This window comes from Phoxinus phoxinus (genome assembly GCF_949152265.1).
Source record: "Phoxinus phoxinus genome assembly, chromosome: 24".
In the NCBI taxonomy this organism is placed as follows: Eukaryota; Metazoa; Chordata; class Actinopteri; order Cypriniformes; family Leuciscidae; genus Phoxinus; species Phoxinus phoxinus.
The window spans coordinates 24,826,573-24,851,172 of NC_136899.1; the positions used below are offsets into that span (position 1 = coordinate 24,826,573).

General features: G+C 37.7%; 1 protein-coding gene across 1 annotated transcript; it reads right to left on the reverse strand.

The window, feature by feature from the left end:
- Positions 1 to 1,305: 1,305 nt before the first annotated feature.
- znf271 (zinc finger protein 271) lies at positions 1,306 to 21,199 on the reverse strand. Its single transcript, XM_079602512.1, has 13 exons — positions 21,129 to 21,199; positions 20,984 to 21,028; positions 20,494 to 20,637; positions 17,978 to 18,259; positions 16,343 to 16,741; positions 14,633 to 14,953; positions 12,884 to 13,399; positions 11,362 to 11,544; positions 9,812 to 10,165; positions 8,505 to 8,822; positions 5,649 to 6,251; positions 5,433 to 5,543; positions 1,306 to 2,432 (listed from the first exon to the last, which is right to left on the reverse strand). The coding sequence occupies exons 3-13, from the start codon at positions 20,618 to 20,620 to the stop codon at positions 2,317 to 2,319; spliced, it is 3,330 nt and encodes a 1,109-aa protein (XP_079458638.1). The 5' UTR covers positions 20,621 to 20,637; positions 20,984 to 21,028; positions 21,129 to 21,199; the 3' UTR covers positions 1,306 to 2,316.
- Positions 21,200 to 24,600: the final 3,401 nt, after the last annotated feature.

Here is a 24,600-nt window from a genome sequence, read left to right on the forward strand (position 1 = left end):
AGGGATGGATGCGCTTTGATGGACTTCCAAAAACCTATTCACTGCCATTATAAAGCTTGGCAGAGCCAGGACATTTTTTAATATAACTCTGATTGTATTCGTCTGAAAGAAGGATGTCATATACACCTAGGATGACTTAGGGGTGAGTATATCATGGGCTAATTTTCATTTTTGGGTGAACTATCCTTTTAATTCAAACATAGGCCCTGTCCCAAATGGCACACTTCATATGGGAAAATGGGAAACAATCCAACCGTCTCCATTGACTCTGCATTGTGAGAGGCTCCTCCTCGTCATTTCTTGCTTCTAACTAAAGACAGAAAAATGCCTAAAAGCTGCTGTGTGACGAGGTGTACAGCAAACAAGCTAAGAAACCCAGAAATACGTTTTTATAAGCTGTCGACCCCAAAAAGCAAGCGTTTAAGGACTTAAAAGTGGACACAGGCTGGAACGAATGGGTAAATTGTGGGATCCTCACACTCAGTATGCACTAAAAACACAGTTACGTGTGCAGTGAGTTAAACATTTGGTCACTGGTGAGTCAAATATCCAAATGTCAGTTTTATATATTATATTTCTGTAAGAGAAGCGATTCTGTGTTGGCAATGACGTTCTCCTCCAGCGGGCGTACGCTAGTTCTCAGAGTAATGAGACACGTTACGCTCTGTCTCAACTGCCTATCCACTTTAATGTCCTTAAACACTCGTTTTTTGGGGTCGACAGCTTATGAAAACTTATTTCTGGGTTTCTCAGCTTGTTTGCTGTACACCTCGTCACACAGCAGCTTTTAGCAATTTTTCTGTCTTTAGTTAATCTGTTACAGAAGCAAGAAATGACAAGGAGGCAGCCTCTCGCAATGCAGAGTCAATGGAAACGGTTGGATTGATTTCCCCCCCGGTGTGGGCGTGGCCTAAATACTCTCTGTCTCTATAGAGCATCACAGTCCCGCCCACAGCCCGAGAGAGCTTTGGTGCCGGAAGTAAATTTCCCATTCATTTCTCCCATGAACTTTTGGCATTTATATGAGCATATACAATCGCTTAGTACAGCCGTAGCTGGTTTTAAGTCTACCATGTATGGTTACGTTTTAATGGCTTATACCCCAAATGTCAATGGAGAAATTGTATTGAATTCTTACTTCCGGCACCGGCTGTGGGCGGGACTGTGATGCTCTATTAATAAAGATTTCTGACCGTGAGTGTTTAGGGTGCCATTTTGGGACAGGGCCAGAGAAATAGGCAGACAATAAAAGGAAAATTGTTACTGTGACCACAAAAAAAAAAAGATTATATAGAAACATATTTTCAAATTGAAATCATTAATTTAATTTACATCTATTATGAGATGTCAGGTATAAAAGAAACACATTATTACAAAAACTTTGGTGGTCAAAGTAATACATTATAATATTAATGCAATGAGTTTGTGGTTTTACATTTTCATTTACAGACTTTACATTTTCTACACTGATTTTTGAGGAACAAATCTGTGGAATGGATTTAAAAACAGTCAAATGTAATAAATACAGCTTTGAGCTTAAAATACTTAACTGATGAATATGTAAAGGTCAGGAAATGTGTAGAATGACAAGCACAGATTCTGTAACAGGAACGTGATAAAGTTTTCGTACTATATTAGGCTTGTTCAATTCTAGAGAGTTTAGCTCTGATGCTAACACCCTCGAACAAGCTAATAACGGTCTAAAGGTTACTTGACAATTACAGGCAGATGAGCTTGATCATGGTAGTAACTGAAGTCTAAATGACAGTGGACCTTCAGGAGAAGAATAGAAGAACCCTCTACTATATCAACGTCCTTTTTGCATGTTCATTCAACAAGATTTAGCCAGTCTGAGTGCTGGAAATCACTCTTTTCTACCAGATGGAAGCTCTACTCACAGCAGATGCCAAATGTCAAGGCTCTCCAGTATAAATTTGGTCAAGATCTTCTATTTGGCAAAAGTTCATGTATACATCAACAGTTTAAAAAACATTTGTAGGTAATTTGTGAATGTATAAAGTTCCGGTTCTCATCAGGAACGTTGATCGGGATTGTTTTCCATGTGAATTTAATCATCTCCACTGAAACTCACATTGAATGCCGTGGTGTGGATTCTTGATCAGAGTTTTTAGTCTCACTCAATACCACCTTTCTAATGAAGAGGATTCGAGTCTTCACGGATGGAGATCGGCTTCTGGAGTAAATGTAGAATGCAATTGTATTTCTTAAAAAACTGCTTTTTTTGGCATCGGGATACTAGCAGTCCTTGTGCTCTGATGTTTGGCAAGGTGAGAAACCCTGGTGTGTCCATCCACATCATTCATTTCTAAAAGTCTCAGATGATACTGGACTGGAAGGAGCCGAGGAGACCGTAATAGCCTTCACGTCATCCATTATAGCAAAGCAGTTTTCTTCAGATTTCACTTGACATTCTGCAAAAACATACCAGTGTAGTTACATTGCAGGAAGAAGTAATAATTTCAGTCATTTTTATTTGCAGGGCTTCCCCGTAATAGTCGACTATCGACCTCAAATATAGCCAATCATGTAAAACAAGTACCGTAGTAGCAACTCTACATGGCTACTCGCTCAATGCTAACCTGGATAAACGTGCGCTATTATCAGGTGCATATCCAAGTGTTTGTGTGGAAGCGAAAGAATTACTGTATGACATGGAGGCGCCGGCGCAATCACTTGCAATTTTTCCCTCTAATAACAACAGAAACAACTTAAAATACGCCGTCATTTTTGGTCATCTAGAGAAGAGTAATACGTCATTCAAAACTTTATCTATAGAAAGCTTGAAATGTCTACTTTTAAATGAACCAATTCAATTCGAACAAATAGGCTACTCTCTGATTATGTAATTTCATGAAATGCATTATGCATTAAATGCATTTCCTCCAATGCGGAGATGGCGAGTCAGCATCGCCAAATTCATCTTTGCACCCGACACCGACTCAGAAAACACTAGTTTATTAATGCCTGGTTGAGATTACACGATTTTAGCCCGATTCGTTTGACGCAGGGTGTCGTGGGGATTCGTAAACGACAACGGGCGTCAGGACGCAAGATTCGATCGTTTCATCTCGTGTTGTGTTTCATAGTGGGCAACAACCTACGTCACGTCTGCGATGCCTCACGACATCATGACAAAAAGACTAACATGTTTGATTTTTTCCCCAGTCCTCCACGACGAGTGAGCTAGTGGGCGAGAGAGAGTGTGTGCGCTAGTGAGTGAGCGAGTGAGTGAGTGTGTGTGTGCGTGAGCATGTGTGTGAGTGAGTGAGTGAGGGTGCGTGTGTGTGTGTGAGTGAGCGCGAGAGAGTGTGTGTGCGCCAGTGAGTGAGTGAGTGAGTGAGTGAGTGAGTGTGTGTGTGTGTGTGTGTGTGTGTGTGTGTGTGTGTGTGTGTGTGTGAGTGAGCATGAGTGTGTGTGTGTGTGTGAGTGAGCATGAGTGTGTGTGTGAGTGAGCATGTGTGTGTTTGTGTGTGTGAGTGAGTGAACGCGAGATTGTGTGTGCGCGCTAGTGAGTGAGTGAGAGTGAGTGTGTGTGTGTGTGTGTGTTAGTGAGCATGCGTGCGTTTGAATGTGTGAGTGAGCGCGTGTGTGTGTGAGCATCTGTGCGTTTGTGTATGTGAGTGAGTGAGCACGTGTGTGTGTGTGTGTGTGAGAGTGAGCGCAAGAGAGTGTGTGTGCGCTAGTGAGTGAGCGAGCGAGAGTGAGTGAGTGTGTGTGCGCGTGTGTGTGAGTGAGCATGTGTGCGTTTGTGTGAGTGAGTGAGTGAGCGCAAGAGAGTGTGTGTGTGTGTGTGTATGCGAGTAGGAGTGCGTGTGTATATATGTGTGCGAATGAATGTGTGTGTGTGAGACGGCACACGATGGCTGGTCGGAAAGCAACGTGTAGTCTGACATGTTTCTTGTCCACGACACGACTTTAGGAGTCAAAATCGTGTAATCTGACACAGTGACTATCGTAACACACAAAAAAATGGTGTAATCTGAACCAGGCATAAAGGTCTCCTTGCTATTGTTTCTGAAACATTGATAATCAAACTTGTACCACGCTTTGCTGCAAGCTAGGCTATATATTACGCCTATATAGCCTTTATTAAAGGCTCATTATGTTTCAGTAATTCAATAAATATAAACGTGCGATTAGTCGACTAATGGCTTTAATGAACGACTACAAGTCGACTAGAAAAGTCTTTAGTCGCGGACAGCCCTATTAATGTGGCATGTTTATCGTCTGTGAAGGCAAATTACAACTGAATTAAAAAAAAAAAAAAGTTTTCACTGGGAATGTGAGTGCAAATTTGACCATACAAGTTGTAAACAAAAGCAGTTGTGCATGATGCAGCGTTTATTTCCAAAGAAAAGAAGAAGACCTTATTAAGTGTTTGATATGGTGTCAGTCCTGTTCATGGATATGAAGCTTGTATTCTTGTAGCCAAAAAGTACAATAATCAGATGGAAATACTGAAAAGAGTGAAATGTTTCTTAGAAAACACAGAAGTGTGCGCCATCTTTATGACCACACGTCATTCATTTTGAAGGAGAGGCTGGTGGCTACTTCCTCTTTCCTCTATCGAACCACGTACACTCAAATGAATTTTGACCTCTTGTTAAATTTAATTCATTAAAATAAGCAAAAATAACACGATTGTTTAATATTTTGTCACAACTTAATTTAATTGTGTTCAATCAACCTAATATATTTAAGACGGAAGTTTGCTTAATTCATTTGTGTGAAAACTACAGTAATCATTTTTGTTGACATCTAACTGGGTGGTGGATCTGTAGTTCCCAGCATGCTTTGCAAGCGACTGCATAAATTTAGGGATTAAAGTGTTATTTTATGTGTTTTTCAGTAAATGGAAAGATGTTGTAGTTAATGTTAGTGTTTAATGTTCAATTATGTTAGAAACTTAGAGGACTTTCTGTAATGTTTTTGAATTTTGTGGTTCCCATTATGCAGAAGAGTGGCGACTGTGTTTAGGGTGTGGGCGCTCAGTGTAGACTTGATTTGCATTAAACACACTCGCAGAACTGTACAAGTACTTAATATTACTATGTAAAACGTTGATTTAATTAAACAGAACACTAGTAACATAACATCTAGCATTAGAAGTGATTGTAGAGTCAAATTAGCTAAAAGTATAATGATGGGGATTTTAGGCAGGACAAAAACTAACCTGACTAAACTTTATCTAGTAGGATTGACTAAATTAATTTAAGTTCATACAACAAGATTACAACAAATCATTTCAAACCAATTAGATTTTGTTGGAAAAATGTAATTCAATTTCGTGGAAAAGTTTTCCTTAACTTAATTAAGTTCGTTCAGCAGCTTATTTTTTTTGAGTGTAAGAGAAATACACATTTATATTTTTATAAAGCCCAGCCGTTTATCATAACCTAAGCCATACTTACCGTATTCATCACCAGACTCTGGTTCTTTCTTAACTTCTACAGTTGTGTTAGACGGGCCTACGCCAACGGTGACCTTTACAACCTCCTTTGTGGCAGGTAAATCCTTCCCCTCTGTAAAACATTTGAAATACAGACAGAAAATAGAAAGTCATACCGGTTCTAAATGTCATGAAGGCGAGTAAATGATCTTTAATTTCCGGATGAACTCTCCCATACCAGCATGCATCACACGCAGGTGTTTTTTCATGGATGACGAATGAGCGAAGAACTTGAGGCATATGGGGCACTGGTACGGCTTCTCCCCCGTGTGACTTCGCAGATGTACCGATAAATGTGCAAACTGTCGGTAGCTCTTCTTGCACTGAGGACAGTGGTACGGCTTCTCTCCGGTGTGCACCCTCTGATGAACCACCAGATCTTTCGCTTGCCCAAAACTCTTCCCACATTCAGGACACTCGAATTTGGGTTTATTCTCCTTGGAGTGAGTGCGCAGGTGGACCTTCAGGTGTCCCGGCTGACTGAAGACCTTCTCGCACTGCGGGCACTCGTGCTTCTCCTCGGTGTGTGTGCGCCGGTGCAGGACCAGACTGCTGGGATGACTGAAGCTGCGCTCACACTGCGAGCACTGGAAGAGTTCGTCGCCGCGGTCGTAGTGGTGCCGGCGCTGGTGCCGCGCGAGGTCCGAGAGCTTGACGAATCCTCTCCCGCACTCGGAGCATTTGTGAGGCCGTTCTCCTTCGTGAACATAGCGCACGTGTTTCCTGAGGCCAGCCGCCTGAGTGAACGTCTTCAAACACAAACTGCATGTATGAGACACCCCTGCAATTATAATAATTAAATATTTGTTAACATTTTCAGTCAATTCATTTGAATTACTAATAAAATAAATGCTAAAATAATGCATGTAATATAAAATATATGAGTCAACAGACGCATCTTTTTCAGCAACACTTGATCCATTAATACTAACACTTTATCTTCTCTTCTATATAGGGCTGTAAACGATAAATCGTGATTAATCGAATCTAAAATAAAAGTGTGTTTACATAATATATGTGTGTGTATTGTGTATAATTATGTTGTATATAGAAATACACACATGCATGTATATATTTGAGAAATATTTGCATTTATATACTGCATATATATTTTTATATGATTTATATTATATATAAATAGAATTATATTATATATTAACACATATTTCTTAAATATATACATGCATGTGTGTGTGTGTTTACACATTATGTAAACACAAACTTTTATTTTGGATTCGATTAATCTGGATTAATTACTATAATAATTCAGTAAATAATAATAATAATAATTCATAAACCCTAATTCTATATATATTATCTTTTTATTTAAGTACACGTACTGCGTTAGATTAAACTGGGAAGGGTCATAGCACTTGCATTTTGTTGCCCTATTGTTAGTTTCACTGCTTCTATTGTTGGATAAAAGCTAAAATTAATAAATGTAAATGTAAATAATTTATATTTATATTTATTTAATAACTTTTGTCAGAAATGCAACATTTGAGCTTGCGATGCATTGATTGTAATTCCAGTGTAGTGTGTATAGATGCAAAGCACCAAATCTAAGACAAAAATTTACTTTTCAAAATAATACATTATGCAAAAAAAAAAATGTATGTGAATCAAAGAGAAACTGAAGAACTACTAAAGAAAATGTTCAGTAAGAAATTTGTCATCATCAGGCATTCATTTTTTTATAACCTCAACTCCAAAAATGTATGAGGTGATATATTACTGACGTTAAAGGGACAGTTCACCCAAAAAAGAAAATGCTGTCATCATTTACTCTTCCTTATGTTGTTTCTAACCTGTATAACCGAGTTTCTTCGGTTTAACTAAAAGGAAGATATTTGGAAGAATGCTTATAATCAAACAGTTTGAGGGTAGCCATTGACTTCCATAATAGGGAAAAAAAAGTCAATAACTTTCAAGATTCTTCAAAATATCTTCTTTTTTAGTTCAACAATAGAAATAAACTCATACAGGTTTGAAACAACATACGGGTGAGTAAATGGTAACAGAATTAGATTTTTTTGGGTGAACTATTGCCTCAAAAAATAAAGATTTATTTCAAAGCATTAACCCCTTAAGCGGCGCCCCCTATTTTTATTAGACATGAAAATGCACATTCCGAACTTAAATGGTTGTAATTCAAGAATGCTTTGGAATATAGATGTAAGACATTTGGCAGATTTTTGTAGAAGTGAAATCAATTAAGAAAGTTAAAAAGAAAAAAAGTTATAGAAGTTTGAGTTTATGAAAATGTACAATGTTAACATTTTTATTATTCATATTTTATATAACATATATATTTTCAAAACCTGGTGGACTCTAAAAATGCAAAAAAATCAAAGCCAAAAATCTGAACAAGTTGTGTTTCAAATGTTAGGTTGATATCTCAGAGATTTCAGTGAGATTTAGTTTGGGCGCAGTACCACACTTCTCCACTAGTGGACACTACTGACCATATAAGGGCGCCTCCATTTCCATATGTTGTTTGAGTGATCTGAACCATTATTTTTACAATTTTCATACAATTTCTGAAGTAGACATCCTATTCAGAAGTAGTGTTGGAAGATTGGCAGATTTTTAAATGAATTCAACCTCTAAGAAACACAGAAGATCACGTATGTGCATTATAGCTCGCTGCACATCACTAATGCTGAATCTATTATTATTTTCTTTATATTTAAAAAAATTTCAGAACTTTTTTTTTCAAAAGAATTGAATGGATGCTATCTTTTGAACTCTTGGCATGAAAACAAACTGAGGTTTCTACCATTCTTTCATGATTTTTCATGTTCATCACTATTTCAAAATAAAGGTCTGAACACAGCCACCAAATATGTAAACTAGAGATTGTAAGCTTTCAAATGATACAGTATATAGTTTGTCAAGATTAGTTTAGGTTTAGTATAGGATATTACTGTTTTAAATATGTAATGGCTGTGCCGATGCCAATATAAAGAGTTAAAAATGCGTAAACAGCACTTCTTTATGGTATAAATGCTTCTGATCGCTAGCCACGTCTTACCTGTATGAAAAGCATCTTGGTGTTTTTTGAGACTTGCTTCCGAGAGGAATGTTTCATCGCACATCGAGCACTGGAGCGGGTTCTGGCCCGGGTGTCCGCTCTGGTGGGAGATCAGGTTTCTCCTCCAGCGAAAGCTCAGGCCACACTGGGAGCACTTGTAAGGTCTCTCTCCTGTGTGGATCCGCTGGTGGATTTTAAACATACAATGCTGACTGAATCTTTTCCCACAGTGAGAGCATTCAAATGGCTTCTCCTGCAAGTCCACTTTTGGACCACCAGTTGGTTTCTCCGTTCCACTTTGCTTCTTTGTGGACGCTTCTGGAAAACAAAGAGAAAACAATTTATAAATTTATAAATTAATAATAAAAAAATTTAATCATCAAAAAAAAAATGTATAAAGAAAGTAGAGTGCTGTGCGGCAACGATTAATCGCATCCAAAATAATAGTTTGTGTTTACATAATATATGTGTGTGTATTGTGTATAATTATTTTGTATATATAAATACACACACATGCATCTATACATTTAATTAAAAAAAATTATGTATGTATAATATATTTATGTATAATATAAATTATATATAAATGTATATACATGCAAATATTTCGTACATATATACATTTTGTGCGTATTTATATATACAAAATAATTATACACAGTACACACATATATTATGTAATCTAAATACACACACATGCATCTATATATTTAAGAAAAAAATTTATTTATGTATAATATATTTATGTATAATATAAATTATATATAAATGTATATACCGGTACTAGGGCTGTCAAAAGATTAATCGTGATTAATCACATCCAAAATAAAAGTTTGTGTTTACATGATATATGTGTGTGTACTGTGTAGAATTATTATGTATAAATACACACACATTCATATTTATATTTAAGGAATAATTGCATTTATATACTGTATATACATTTATATAATTTATATTATATATAAATATAACCAATTTTTCTTAAATTTATACATGATTGTGTGTGTTTTTATATATATAAATAATTCTACACAGTACACACACATATATTATGTAAACACAAACTTTTATTTTGGATGCGATTAATCGCGATTAATCTTTTGACAGCCCTAATATATACATGCAAATATTTCGTACATATATACACGCATGTGCGTATTTATATATACAAAATAATTATACACAGTACACACACGTATTATGTAAACACAAACTTTTATTTTGGATGTGATTAATCGTTGCCCTGCACTAAAAGAAAGATAAAATTTTTGAGGACTGACATTTCTGAGGAACGTCAAACTTACTTTCATGAATTCGCATGTGAGCTCTGAGGAAACTGGGCCGCCCGAACCCCTTGCTGCAGACGGGGCAGTTGTGCGGCCTCACTCCTGTGTGAACTTCCAGGTGTTTCTTCAAGTCTCCAGGGGTATAAAAGCTCTTACTGCACACGAAGCACAGGAACGACCTCTCTCCCGTGTGAGTTTTGATATGCACAACCAAAGCCGATCGCTGGCGGAAGCTTTTGTTACATGTGGGACAGTTGAAGGGTCGTTCGCCCGTGTGAATCCGCTCGTGCTGTAGCAAGCCTTGGCGTCGACCAAACTTCCTCCCGCAGTAAGAGCAGGGGAAGCACTTGCCCTCGAGGTCAGCGTGCTGATCTGCTCAAATGACAAAGGAGGATCCATATTAGCAAAACCACTAGAAAACTCGTGCTTTTGCGTCAACTCTGTTATCATCAGCACTCAAACCTTTTACAATACCGTAGTATTATAGAAAACAATTCTGCAAAACTGCTTCTTTTCAGGAAGTTAACTCTCCAAGGACAAGTATCTGTGCCGATTTTGTCATCGAATTATTAAAATGTCAACCCTGTTACCAGGATATTTTATCATAAACAAATGATTTGTGAAAAATGCATAGCTGTAGAAATATTATTATTATTATTTTTTTTTATAAATACCTTTAGTGCCAAATAAATAAGAAATGCATTCTTAGTGTCAAATTCTTCCATCATCACTCACCCCTGTTACAATACCGTAGTATTATAGAAAACAATTCTGCAAAACTGCTTTATCCTTTCAGGAAGTGAACAGTCCAAAAAAAAATATTCTTCATTAATTATTAAAAAGTCAACCCTGCTACCAGGATTTTGTAAAGTAAACAAATTATTTTTTTGAAAAGTGGATATGCTTAGAAATATTGTGAACAAACACTTTTAGTGGCAAGACTATGAAATGGATGTCAACCCTGTTATCATAATCACTCTCCCCAATTACAATATTGTAGTATTATAAAAAAAAAAAGAACTGTTTAGTTCTGCAAAACTGCTTTATCTTTTCAGGAAGTGAACTCTCCAAGGACAAGTATATGTGCCTATTTTGTCATTGAATTATTAAAATGTCAACGCTGTTACCAGGATATTTTATCGTAAACAAATTATTTTTGAAAAATGCATAGCTATAGAAATATCATCATTAAATTTGTTTTTTAAATAAATACTTTCAGTGCCAAAGGTAAGAAATGTCTGTCAGTCCCATTACCATCATCACTCACCCCTGTTACAATACTGGAGTATATAGAAAACAATTCTGCAAAACTGCTTCATCCTTTCAGGAAGTGAACTCTCCAAAGACAAGTATCTGTGCCTATTTCTCATTAAATTCAACCAAGTGTTAACAGGAATTATTGAGTGGATATTTGTGGAAATATCAGCATACCCGGATACCTTTTTTAATTTTACATCAGGTTATTTCTGAAGGTTATATAAGTTTATAAGTAGTTATTGAGGTGGAACAATACAATTTATTTCTTATCTTCATTCAATACTGTAATGTGTCCTGGCAGCTCCTCCTACCTGGATGAAATATAAGCTGATGTCTTTTCAGGGAAATTGCGAGCGAGAAGGTTTTGTTGCATATGGCACAATGATAAAGCTTCAGATGATGACCTGTCAGCTCTGCACTGGAGCTCTGGTCAGCCTCGTGATCTTCATTCAGTCCTGTCTCAGTCTCTAATAGATGATCCGCTGTGCTCGTTTCTGTAAAACATGTTCACACACATTACTGTGCATTTATGCTATTAAGACACATTCAAAAAACAACAACGGTAACATTTGTTACAGTATTTATTAATCTTTGTTGATGTTAGTTAATAAAAATACAGCTGTTCATTGTTTGTTCAGGTTAGTTCACACTGCATTAACTAATGGGGACTACGGATGAAAATTAGCCTTTGGCTAAATCCGGTACAATGCATGAAATGGAAACATTTATGTTAAAAACTGTACATGGTCCCTTTATAAAAAAAATAAAAATGTTTACATGATTTTAATAAAGTATAAGTAAATGTTGAAATTAACATTAACAAAGATTAACAAATGATGTATAGGTGCAGTTCATTATTAGTTAATGTTAATGTTAACTAATGAACCTTATTGTAAAGTGTGGCCAAAACAACTAGAGGACATACGAAGCCATATCAATCGTTTTTAAATCAATAAACTCCTTTTTAAATCAATATTTTGTGTCAAATTATTGATTTATTTGGTAGGTAGGCATGTAATAAGCGGGATAATGTATAGCGAGGCGGTTGTTGTAGCGAATACACCCCCGTCAGGCTCCGCTTCGTGTCGGGATCCTGATCAGCCCGCCGGGGTTGTATTCGCTATAACAACCGCCTCGCTATACATTATCCCTTACTTAACAAATGATGTATAAGTGCAGCTCATTATTAGTTAATGTTAACTAAGGCCCCATCCACACTACTGTGTTTTGGTTTAGAAACGGAGACCTTTTGCTACGTTTGCACCTCCCGTCCAGACTACAACGGCAAAAACGAAGACCTAAAACGGAGCAGTTTAGAAACGCAGCCGACCCCGTTTTGCGTTTTGAATCTCCGGAGGGCGTTTTAGTGAAGACGGTCAAAACGGAGGACTTTAGAAACGATGACGCAGAGGCTCACGCTCGGCTCTATGATTGGGTGTCATCAGTCATGGGGTATCCTTCCCTGATTCGTCAGCCACCCATCACATGACCCGTCCTCGGGCAGAAAACAAAAACAGCCTGGACTACGTAACGTTAGTGACTGCAACATGGATAACGAATTACAAGCGTTACTGACTTAGATGTCTTTGCTAGCAGCTGTTGTGCAAGTAAATTCTGCATTTTACAATGCTACAACCGCCTACATGTCACGTGATCAGCGTTTTCAGTCGTTTTAATGTGGACGGAGATCAATTCTAATACGCAGCTAAAATGCTGGTGTGGACGGAGATCTTATTAGTTTTAATTCTCCGTTTCTAAACTAAAACGCAGTAGTGTGGATGAGGCCTAATGAACCTTATTGTAAAGTGTGGCCAAAACAACTAGAGAACATACGGTCTCCAGAAGCTCCAGGGTTTCCAGAAAGCATTGCCGATAGCTGTGATGAAGCAGAAACACCACGGACATCTTCCCCGTCGTTCGCTTCAGCCGGTTCCCCCTCTTCAGGAATAAGCTCATCCGCCTCGGCGATCAGATCTTCTCGCTCCTGCAGCTTGTTCAGATGCGACTGCATGTGTGCTTGCAGGCTACTGGGCCGAGGGAAGCTTTTGGAGCACAGAGGACAACTGTGCGGTCTCACGCCGGTATGAGTTCCCATATGAGTCTTCAGATCCCCTGAACCATAAAACCGTCTCAAGCATATGAAGCATTCGAAAGGCTTTTCTCCGGTGTGGATCTTCCTATGCACGATCAGCACCGAACGCTGCCTGAAGCTTTTATTGCACACGCTGCAGCGGAACGGTCGCTCCCCGGTGTGGATGCGCTTGTGTTGCTCCATATCTTGGTGTCGTCCAAATATTTTCCCACAGTACGGACAGGTGAAGCGCTTCCTTTCGGCAACACTCAAACGTTCTTTTGAAAGAAAGAAATCAACAGGATTTTCAATGATGACAGACAAAAAAGAAACAGATCAAACAAATATTGTATTGAGCAATGCTATTGGTTATTTAACTCCGGGGTTTTCAAACCGAGACCACTAAGAGAGCCTAAAGATGACTTAAAATTTGATTTGATTTGATTTACTTTATTAATCCCCAGGGGGACATTTATACATCACAGCAGTACAAAAACACAATGAATAAATAAACAGCAACAACAACAAACACACAGCAACAAGTCTTGTTCTCAAGTATCAAAAAAGTATATCATCTTATTTAACACTGATTATAAAATCTAATTGCGGTTGGGAAAAAAGACTTTCCCGAGACTAAAACGCTCTTTATAGCAGCGTGGATGATCTTGAGCTGTAGGTACTCACAAAAGCTCGAGATATTTCATTAAGAGGATGACAGTCATAAGAGAAAGTTTCCCAATCATTTAATCCTGCACTATCTTCTCTAAAGTCCAGTTGGTCCACAGTAAAATATGGTTCAAAGCATTAAAATAAGCTAAAACAACTAAAAATCTAGATTTTCTGCTTTTTAGACATTGGATATATGAGGTAGCCTGATTTTAAAAGTGTGTTTTTTAGACCTGGTTAAGCCATGCAAATGATTAAAATATGAAAAGGGCATTGCCGTTTTTATAATGAATATACATTTTTCTGGTTACGCCAAGCTCTAAAATATTTTAATATTTTCTTAATTTCAAGTAGAAATTAAGTACCACAGTGCTAGAAGGTCCTCAAAAATGTTTTAAATTGTGTAAAAATAGGTTTTATAATCAGAAATTAATTTACTCTAGAAAAATATAAAAAGCACATATATTATATAATATATATTTATATTATAAAAGTGTGTTTTTTAGACCTGGTTATGCCATGCAAATTATATGAAAATATGAAAATGGCATTGGAGTTTTTATAATGAATTTTACTCTAGAAAAAGATAAAAAGCACACACACAAAAAAACATAGAAACTTATAATAGAAAGTATATATTTTCTAGATATATTTTTCACAGATGTATCTTTCTTTATACATGAAAATTAGGCCTTTTCCATGTCAGAAAGAGGAACTCTTGCAGGGATCATCATATTTAGAGGACTGTGGCATTAAAAAGTTTGAAAACCCCTGATTAACCAATATCTGTAACTTTTGAAAAGGAGATGGCGCATCACAGGTTTAATGTTCAGGATGATTCTCACCTGGATGAGCGACGCGCTGATGCTTTATCAGGGAGAAGGAGAGAGAAAACCTCCTGTCACAGAGCGTGCACTGGTACGGTCTCTCCTCTGTGTGATGAGTACGGTGGTGTTTTTTAAGGTTCACTGCTTGACTGAAATATTTCCCACACTGGGAGCACTGGTACGGCCTCTCTCCGGTGTGAACACGCAGATGGATTCGAAGCTTTGCTTGCTTATGAAACCTCTTTCCACAGTGATTGCACTGGTGCGGCTTGTCTTCATCGTGAAGTTGCTGGAGAGCAGTAAACTCCTCCTCTTGAAGAGACTTATGTGCTCCAATGCCTAGAAGAGCAAACGACACACTGTTAATAGCAGATATGTGGAGTGCGACTTTTTTTTTTTTTTTTTTTTAACAAGACAAGCTTTAAACCTCCCAACCACTCCCCCATGCATTCATACCACAACCACAATCACCACACATTCACAGTGTTATGACAGGAAAGCATACTGTGAATAGAAAGCAAGCACAAAGCAAACAAAATTAATAACATAAGAAAATGAAAAATAAAATAAATCAATAATACTGATCAAAAATCAATAAACAAAATACAATACAATTAGCAAAACATTTATGACATAACACATGGCACACCTTTAAGAAAGTACACCTAATATTTATATCTAGTGGGAGTGGGATTTTGGACCAATGAGATTTCAAGGTGGCTTGTGCTACTGTATTTTGGTAGAAACCAGACCTGCATCCCAAAGTGCTGACTATACTATCCAGCCTAGTTTAGAATAACTGTGTCCTAAAGCATAGTCTGGTGACAGTCCACGGATGGTCTATTATTTCGGGTAGATTTTCGGAGTATGGATCCGTGTTCATCTAACGGCTAATATTGTCCACGTCCCATTTGGATGAGGATCTGGTTCAGAACTACAAACATGAATGAAAAGAACTACAAATATGCCGTGAGTCCGAAGGGTTCACTAGAGATGCCCTGAAAGGGGTTTTATAATAATTAATATCTAATCTGATGAACAATATGTATTTAAAGTATTGTATTTTTTTACACTTTCATTGCTGTGTAATGTTGCTGTTTGAGCATGAAAAAGATCATAATAAACTCATTTAAATAATTCATATGCAGAATAAAGGGGCGGAGCCTGGTTGTGTTAGTTAGTAGTGCTATTTCATAAAAGCGCCGATGGGAGTGGACACTTCTGCTCGTGATTTACTGATAACGCACAAATGAAAGATCACAGACCCAGTCAGATCATTTCCACAATGACCAACACAATCTACCAAGAGCAGAATTAGCATCTGGTTTAAAACATGCTTTTTTGGGCGGTACATTTTTTTAGAAAATACCAGTAAATTGACTAGCGCAAACCTTAGTAAATCATCTTGCGTGATTCATTGAAAAACTCTCCTCCCATAAATTTTGCGTCTGAAAGAGAAACTCCTACAAATGCTTTTGCAACAAGGTCAGCCGCTAAAATAACCCTGTCCAGTGCTAATATTTCAATTCGTGTCTTTAGTAAATCCTGACAGTAGTTTTTTAACAGCAAAAGAGAGTTTGCGCTGAATCAAGCTGATTGTAAATCTGGCCCTGAGTATAAAGTGGGACTGGACATAGTACAAGTAAGCGAATTGGGATGCAGAATATGATAATCATGGTAAGGTTTCTGTTAGCCATAACTATACATATATATACTTATTAGACTCACCCTTCTCAGCAGAGAGTGCAGGATCCCGAGAGAGCTCAGATGAAGGAGATGGCGCTCTCTCACACACTTTCTGTTGACTTCGGGCATCGTGTTCATTAGATGCGTCGCTCTCAATACTGTCTACAAGGTCCACAGAGTGTGATTGAATATTGTCCTTAAGCGCGTCAGTTTGTAAGTGTGTGTGCAGATCTTCAGAGACCACACGAGCATCTGGCCGGTTCACGTCGTCTGACTCAGAGAAGGTCTGACGGTGAGATCGCGTGAAGCTGTTGACACAGTCGGGGCAGCGGTGGGATATCTCTCCGGTGTGTGTTAGCTCATGCTCCTCAAGCTGACAGGCAAAGTTTTTCCCACATTCAACACAAATTAAACACTTACCCTCCGTACTAACATCTTGACCTGCAAAAAGAGAGGATGCTTTATTCTGATTGGTCAAAATCTCTGCGTATCAATATTACAAAAAAGCCCCTGCATGATGATGGTTTACCGAACACCGATACCCTGGTAGGTTTTATTTTGCGATTGTGACCTTTGTTATCACTGAAAGGTTTATTAAAGTGAATTCAATCTAAATTAAGCACTGATTTCTGTGTTTATATTTTGGATTATGTAACTGATTAAATGCAACTAGACAAAAATTGTAATCAAATCTGACTGGATGGGCCAATAAACTGCAAGGACCCACAGAAGTTTTAGGTGTTTTTTTAGGTTAGGTTAAGTCCCCCTGTGGTAAAAATCCAGTTTTTAATGTTGTTTATGTGTCTATGTGGTGTTTTTAATCTGCTTTAAGACAAACCATGTGTAAATTCATAAGTCGACAGCATTGCTGAGTATGTTCTCCTTAAAACTGCAGTGAACCAAAGACAGTCTCAAAAACACGGTTTGAAATCGCTGGTGTTTCTGACGTCACACACTACCTTGTAACCAATCAGATAGTTTGTGACGTCAGAAACACCAGTGATTTAAACTGTGTTTTTGAGGCTGTCTTTGGTTCCCCTGTAGTCCATCATTTTATCCCTTAAAACTCACCTTTGGTCACCAAAATGATCACATTTAAATGTTTTTTCCTTCTTCATGCCTTAAAATAGCTTGAATATAAAGTAAACTAAGTGTGTAGAGTTACATTCAAGCTATTTTAAGGCATGAATAATTTTTTTCAAGGAAAAAACATTAAAATATGTAATTTTGGTGATCAAAGGTGAGTTTTAAGGGATAAAATGATTGACTACAGGGAGAATTTAAGTAGATGTTACAGTTTTTGAGTTTAAGTACTATAATTTAAGTACTATGTTTCCATCCACCTGTTTTTATGAAAAACGCTGAATGGAAACAGCAAGATGCACATCATTTCTAAAAATGTGCATAAAAAAACATGCACATAAACTGCAATGGAAACACATTTACTAAATAAATCCCTCGATCCGCAACAAAAAAAGTGCCTCAACAGATCATGTGATCAGGAATTTTTTGCGCAACTTTGGATGTAAACACAGTTGGTGTTCCAGACCAGTATCCACAGTAAAAGGGGTTTAGCAGTCCACGTTATTTTGGGCCTAACAACACCCCGAAACTATGGAAAAATCATAAAATCATAGAATCTAATCTCTTATTGTCTGCATTCTCAACATTGTGTACCTTGATGAAATGCACGCAGATGTCTTCTCAAGGAGGACAGCAGGGCGAAGTTTTTCACACAGATCGTACAGTGGAAGGCCTTCGCATCGGTGTGGACAATCTGGTGAGTCTTGAGGTCTCTTTCCCGGGTGAAAGTCTTCCCGCACACCAGGCACTCAAAAGGCCTCTCTCCTGTGTGGATCCGCACATGTTCGGACAGATGCTGGATCCGGGAAAACCCCTTCCCGCACTGAGAGCACTGAAACGGCCTCGCTCTGGCAGACACACTCTTTGCGTGGTCGTCTGTGGTGACATTTGTAAAGGAAAATAATTGTGTTATGTTGTCTCTCTCAACAAATACACACATCTATTCAATATATTTGACAGGTAAACAATAAGAGAGTTTCTGATTACATATGATACGGTCAGATACGGCCTAAAACGGTCAGATAAAACAGGACTCCAGTTGTGCTCTATAGGCCAGGGGTTTTCAGGGTCACCCTTAAATTATCATTATTATTATTATAAACATTTATTTATTAGAGGATCAACCCCATGAGATGAAACATCTCGTTTTCATGGGGGTCCTCAGGATCATGTCCATACAACTTACAACAGCAAAACAACACTTTATACAGAGTAGATTAAAAAATAAATAAAATAAAAAACACATTCACACACACCATACGGAAATATGAGGTCCCCTAAGCGAGGAACTCCTTTCCTAACTAATATATACACTATCCAGCACAAAGAAAAGCTTAGGAGTCTATATTGGATCATTATGGCAGTGATTGTTATGTTTCTAGCATGTTATATGTTTGGCAAAAGTTCTTCTAATCATAACTGATGGAGTGTGTAGCATTTAGTTTCTTAAGCAACCATGCAGGAAGACACATCATGGTCATATTCTAAGATGAAAATGTTGATCAAAAATGGATGCACCTCACGAAGGATTCACGAGCTGATTCGTTTGGCTGTTAACATGCACTTCATTTATGAACCTGAATGTTCGAGTCACACTATTTATTTCAACGTTACCATCTGTAATCATTTATACAGCCTGGCCAAAAAAACAACAAAAAAAGTCGCTGTTTGGATTTAAATACGCAAATGCTAAAGAGTCTATGATTGGATCATTTTTGCAGTGATTGATTTGTGTCTAGCATGTTATATGTTTGGCAGCAGTTCTTCTAATCATAACTGATTAATTACTTTGTTATATTTTATGTCTCTTTTCAGGTTTATACAGTATATTAGGCCTAACTGATGGAGTGTGTAGCTTTTCATGTAGGAAGACACATCACGGTCATATTCTAAGATGAAAATATTGATTAATAATGTATGCACCTCTTGATGGGAATGAATGTTGTGATGTTATTTCCATCGAGAGGTGCACACATCTTTGGTCTTGTATTGAGAATACAAGAGTCCAGCTCTCTGTAAAGTCTCCTCCAGCACATCCCAAAGACTTTCAATGCATTTAAGATCTGGACTCATGTGTGGAAATGATTCTTCAAGCTCCTCACAACCATTCACAGTTTGAGCCTGATGAATCTCGACATTTTCATCCTGGAATATGGCCATGATGTGTCTTCCTACATGTTTAAGAAATGAAAAGCTACGCACTCCATCAGTTAAGCCTAGTATACTGTAGAAACCTGAAGAGAGACATAACATATAACAAAGTTATTAATCTCATGATAACAGACAGGTCTTTAGGAAACAGAATAAAACAAGTAATGTCAAATTCAATTATATCTATTATATATATTTTTTTTTTTTCAATAAATAAATATTATATTAATTTGGTTTTATAAATTGATTTGCAAAACATTTTTTCTCTGAACTTTTTCATTGACCCAGCGCTCCTTTAAGGCACGTGTGTGTGTGTGTGTGTGTTTGTGTGTGTGTGTGTGTGTGTGTGTGTGTGTGTGTGTGTTTGTGTGTGTGTGTGTGTGTGTGAACTTGATGTTTATTGTAGTTCTAGACTAAATGAGAAAAAAATTTCTCATCTCACTTGCAAATTTTTTTAAAAATATTCCTCAAAATGAATAAAATCAGTGAAATGCAGAATCAGAATACTATGCAAACCTCCAATAACTAAATATGTTAAATAAATAAATATTTATGCATTTAATCTCACTTTATTGACCAATGTATTGCTTCTGACCTTCGATGATTCAGTTTAATAAGCAGAAATGACTATAGATAGATAGAAAAGGTTTGCTGGTTTGCTTTCCTCTACTGTACACATGTCCTTCAGCCGGAGGATTATTATTTTACTTTTGCTGTGAAAGGGTCTTTACATTTGCCTAAAAATAGACCGTTTGTGTTATAAAAAAACAAAAAAGTAACGCAAAAGTAACATAACGCATTACTTTTCTAAAAAAGTAACTAAGTAATGCAATTAGTTGCTTTTTAAGGGAGTAACGCGCAATATTTTAATGCATTACTTTTAAAAGTAACTTTCCCCAACACCGGTAGTGAATGAATGCAGTATGCCTGATGTGTAATGTGAACTCCTGCATCCTCACCCAGATCAAACGCAGCACCTGATGTCTGTCGATCCAGCGTTCTCGCCTGTTCTTCAGTGCTACAGCCAGCTGATGGAAACACACACACTTCATCTGGGTCACCGTAGGACTTCATGCTCAGATCCATGGCTTACTGTCGAAAACCTAGAGGAGGAGAACTACATTTGATTATCTAAACAGTATTTATTTAGATTTTTTAGGAAAATGCACTAGAGTGTTACTTGAGTACAGTGATGACATAAAAAGGTAAAAATGTGGGTTGCAATAAATTACTAAAATTTTCATTAACCAAGGTATTTGTATTGCAAAATACTACAGCCCATGGTATTACCATGATAGGCAATTTGTCCAAAAATATGGTAATACCTGAATAATCTATATATATATTCTGAAATTATTGTGTTGAAAATTTTTAAAATTGTGTTGTATTATATCATGTATGTCTTAATGTCTATATGACAACAAAATCAAAGCTGGAGACAGAACAAACCTCCTTTAGTTGCTACATGTCAGCACACAGGTAAAGGCGCATTATCTGTCATTCAGGAAGATGAAGAAGAAAAATAAACATTGGCTGAGTCACAACACAGAGACACAAAATCACAAATGTGAAGTTCATGCAGAAGAAGCCTCACCTTTTCTGTGTCTCATCACACAATTATTATGCACGTCCACGGACTGACAACCCGGAAATAACTGGAGGTTACTGTCTTTTCAAAATAAAAGTCAATCGGAAAAAAGCTTGGCCGAATATGTAAATATTGATGTTATGTCCATTTTAATCTTGCAACAAACATTCAACATGTCTAAAAATGTACCTGGTTTAAATGTTATTACATCTTATAACAATTTTAAAACAAGCAGTATGTATTTTAAAGAAAGATATGCCTAATACAAACACTTTTCGAGCAAAACATTTTATTAATATTTTTATGGAGGTGGGGTTTAAATGATAAAACTGTAGTTGTACAGTTCACAATTAAATATTGTGACACTTTATGGTTGTTAAACGTTAGTGTAATAATATGTTTATTTAATTAGCATATGTTTTGGGGGCACCACACTCTCTTTTTGAGAAAATTAAATGCTATTACTACACGCATTTATTATGACACATATTTTGTTGGCACCCTGACTGTGTAGTGTAGGCATTAGGAACTTGATGTAATATCAGTAGCCTAAGATATGTTGAGATATGAGAAATATGTATTGCACAAATGAAAAGGTTCTTAGTTATCATTGTGGAGATGTTGGTCCAGGTGCTCATCTTCAGCTTGATGTCCAGAGATTGGTCTGTCACCTTTACTAAATGCAACAGTGTAATATCGGTTATTTGCATAACCATACATTTCTGAAAACAGGGCGAGATATAACAGACCCGGCAAGAATGATAAAATAACCTTTAATTTATTAAAAGAGGCAACTTTAAGAACTGCATGAGCCATAGTAGCGCAGTGACAAGCAGACAGTAAAATCTATGAGGGGAAGCCCAGCCTGCACAAACATCTACCACCGAAATCGGAGTAGTATGAAGCTGCAGACTCGGAGCTTGCTGCATCTACAGTCCCGCACCCAGAGTCCCGCATTCTCAGACCCCTCGTTTTTCGAGACAGCGCCACCTATCAAATTAGATCGGATAAACACATGGATAAACACGTGAAGAACCGTGAGTATCGTCAATTTTATTCAATGATTTATTTTTTAATCAAACTACTTTATAGCTCATCGATACACCAACATATGAACAGTCTATTTAATATTTGTAATGATAGTTTGTAACAAAATGTGAGCCGTTAATGTATGTTTTTTCGCCTTTTCCCCCCGAAAATATTTTCGACATTTGCCTACCAGAAAGTAATTATTTTACCTTATGCATTTACATTACATTTTACATTTATTCATTTAGCAGACGCTTTTTATCCAAAGCGACTTATAAATGAGGAGGTTTTTTGAATGCAATTGAAGACAAAAATAAAGTCACTAACACAATTATTTCTTCCTTTTTTCTTCGCTTTGTCCTGTTTACAGCAAGATGACAGTGAAAGGTGATCGTTAAATAAAGTACAGAATTGTTTATTATTGGTGTTTTGTCAATTATTTGAGTTTTGCTTCACATTCAAAATATCAAAAAACAGGTTTTGTAATGTTAGCATGTTAATTAGACCATTATATGTTGAACTGAAAGAAAAAATGGAATTTGAAACATTGTACAAAAACAAACTAAAACATTCCCAGGGAACGCAAATATTTATTTGGATAACTTTAAATAAAAAGAGAGCGTAATCTTGCATTCCAATCACAGACGTGATTTTAGGGTGTTATACGATCTTCCGAACGGCAGGAGGCGCTGTCTCGAAAAACGAGGGGTCTGAGAATGCGGGACTCTGGGTGCGGGACTGTAGATGCAGCAGGCTCCGAGTCTGCAGCTTGATAATGTTGCCTTAAAGGGGCTATGTGGAGTTTTCAGCGGCATCTAGCGGTGATGCTTCAGATTGCAACCAATACATTTACAAGCGAGTGCTCGTGCGCGTGCTTTAAAAAAAAAAAAATTATGTTGGAGTCTGTGTTCAGCTGGTCGTTTCTTAGTATTAGCAGACTCCATGTCATAAAGTTGCAGTGTCGTCGCTGTTGAGTGTCAGTAGACAAGGCGAGAGGCTCGGGAGCGCGCATGCAGGTCTCAGCCACGTTACTGGATTTCGCGGCAAATCCGACCCGGAGACTTCACATAGAAATAGGAATACTTGCTAGCCAGAGGTAATAGCAAAACCTGCCAAGTGGATCATTTTATTGTGAGATTACAACCCCTTCACAGGCAATACATTTTTTTATCAATTTTAGTAGAAAAATTCCACGTAGCACCTTTAAAGGGTAACTACCATAAAACAACTTTTTTTAGTTAATGATCTGTAAGACTGAGGCTTTATTAATGCTGTTCATTTTTTTTCAAGTAAATTTGTCGACATTTGGGTATAAAGTGTTTTAATTCTACAATATATGGTCTAAAAACGTCTGAGTGCTGCCATCTTCAGGTTGAACGGTGGCTACTGCAGTTGAATTGTCCTATATTGGATGTTGTGGTACTGCGTGACGTAAGCAGGTACCAGCTCACCACGCCCTTGCCTACAGAGAGACGGGTCTCAGGTGCACGCCTCCTCTCTGCTGGGCTCTACCCACTTTTCCAGAATTTTTTAATATTGCTAGTACACTCCGTTTTTCAAGTTGAAATCCTCCCATGTTAATCTACTAACTCTCCTGACTGCTTTGTCAGACAAAATGGCGGATGGCGATTAAGTATGATTGGTCAGATCACCTGTCAATCAAGCTCCCTGCGCAGTGTCAATTGGGTCCCCGTGGTGCATCTACCAACCCAGAAAACGTGAAAGACAGAGTGAAGTTAGCAAGTGAAGGGCATGACCATTTTGGACTGGAACGCAGCCCAACATTCATGTTTTGCCAGTTCGTTTGCCAGTCTGTTGCTTATTGCCCACGGTTGCAGTTGTGGATAGTGCCTGGATGCCTTGTCTTGTGTCTGTAGTGTCTCCTGTTTGTTCCAGCCCTGCAAGCTGAGCTTCTCTGGCTACTTCCTCTCTCTACCAAGCAGCAAGACCGGCGCAGTGACTGATCGTGGCCCGTGAGTCCATCTACATGTGCTGGACATCTACCACAGAGATCACCAGCCGGTTCACCTTGGGCTGGTCTCAGCGGCCAACCTCTCAGCCTGCCTGTCATTGTGCTCTGTTCCCTGCCTACTGTTGGGACTGTTATCACCTCCTCACCCACCATCTATTGTCTTGTCAACTGTCTTGTCAATAAAACCCATTAAAGGTCCCGTTTTTCCTGTGTTTTTGAAGCTTTGATTGTGTTTACAGTGTGCAATATAACATGTGTTCATGTTTTGCGTGTAAAAAAACACAGTATTTTTCACAACATTTACTTATCTGTATACCGCTGTTTTCACTGTCCTAAAAACGGGCTGATGACTTCCTTGTTCTATGAAGTCCCTCCTTCAGAAATACGTAACGAGTTCTGATTGTGCCAGCGGTTCCTGTGTTGTGATTGGACAGCAGCTTAGCGCACGTTGACCGCAACGTGGAGACGCAAGCGCTC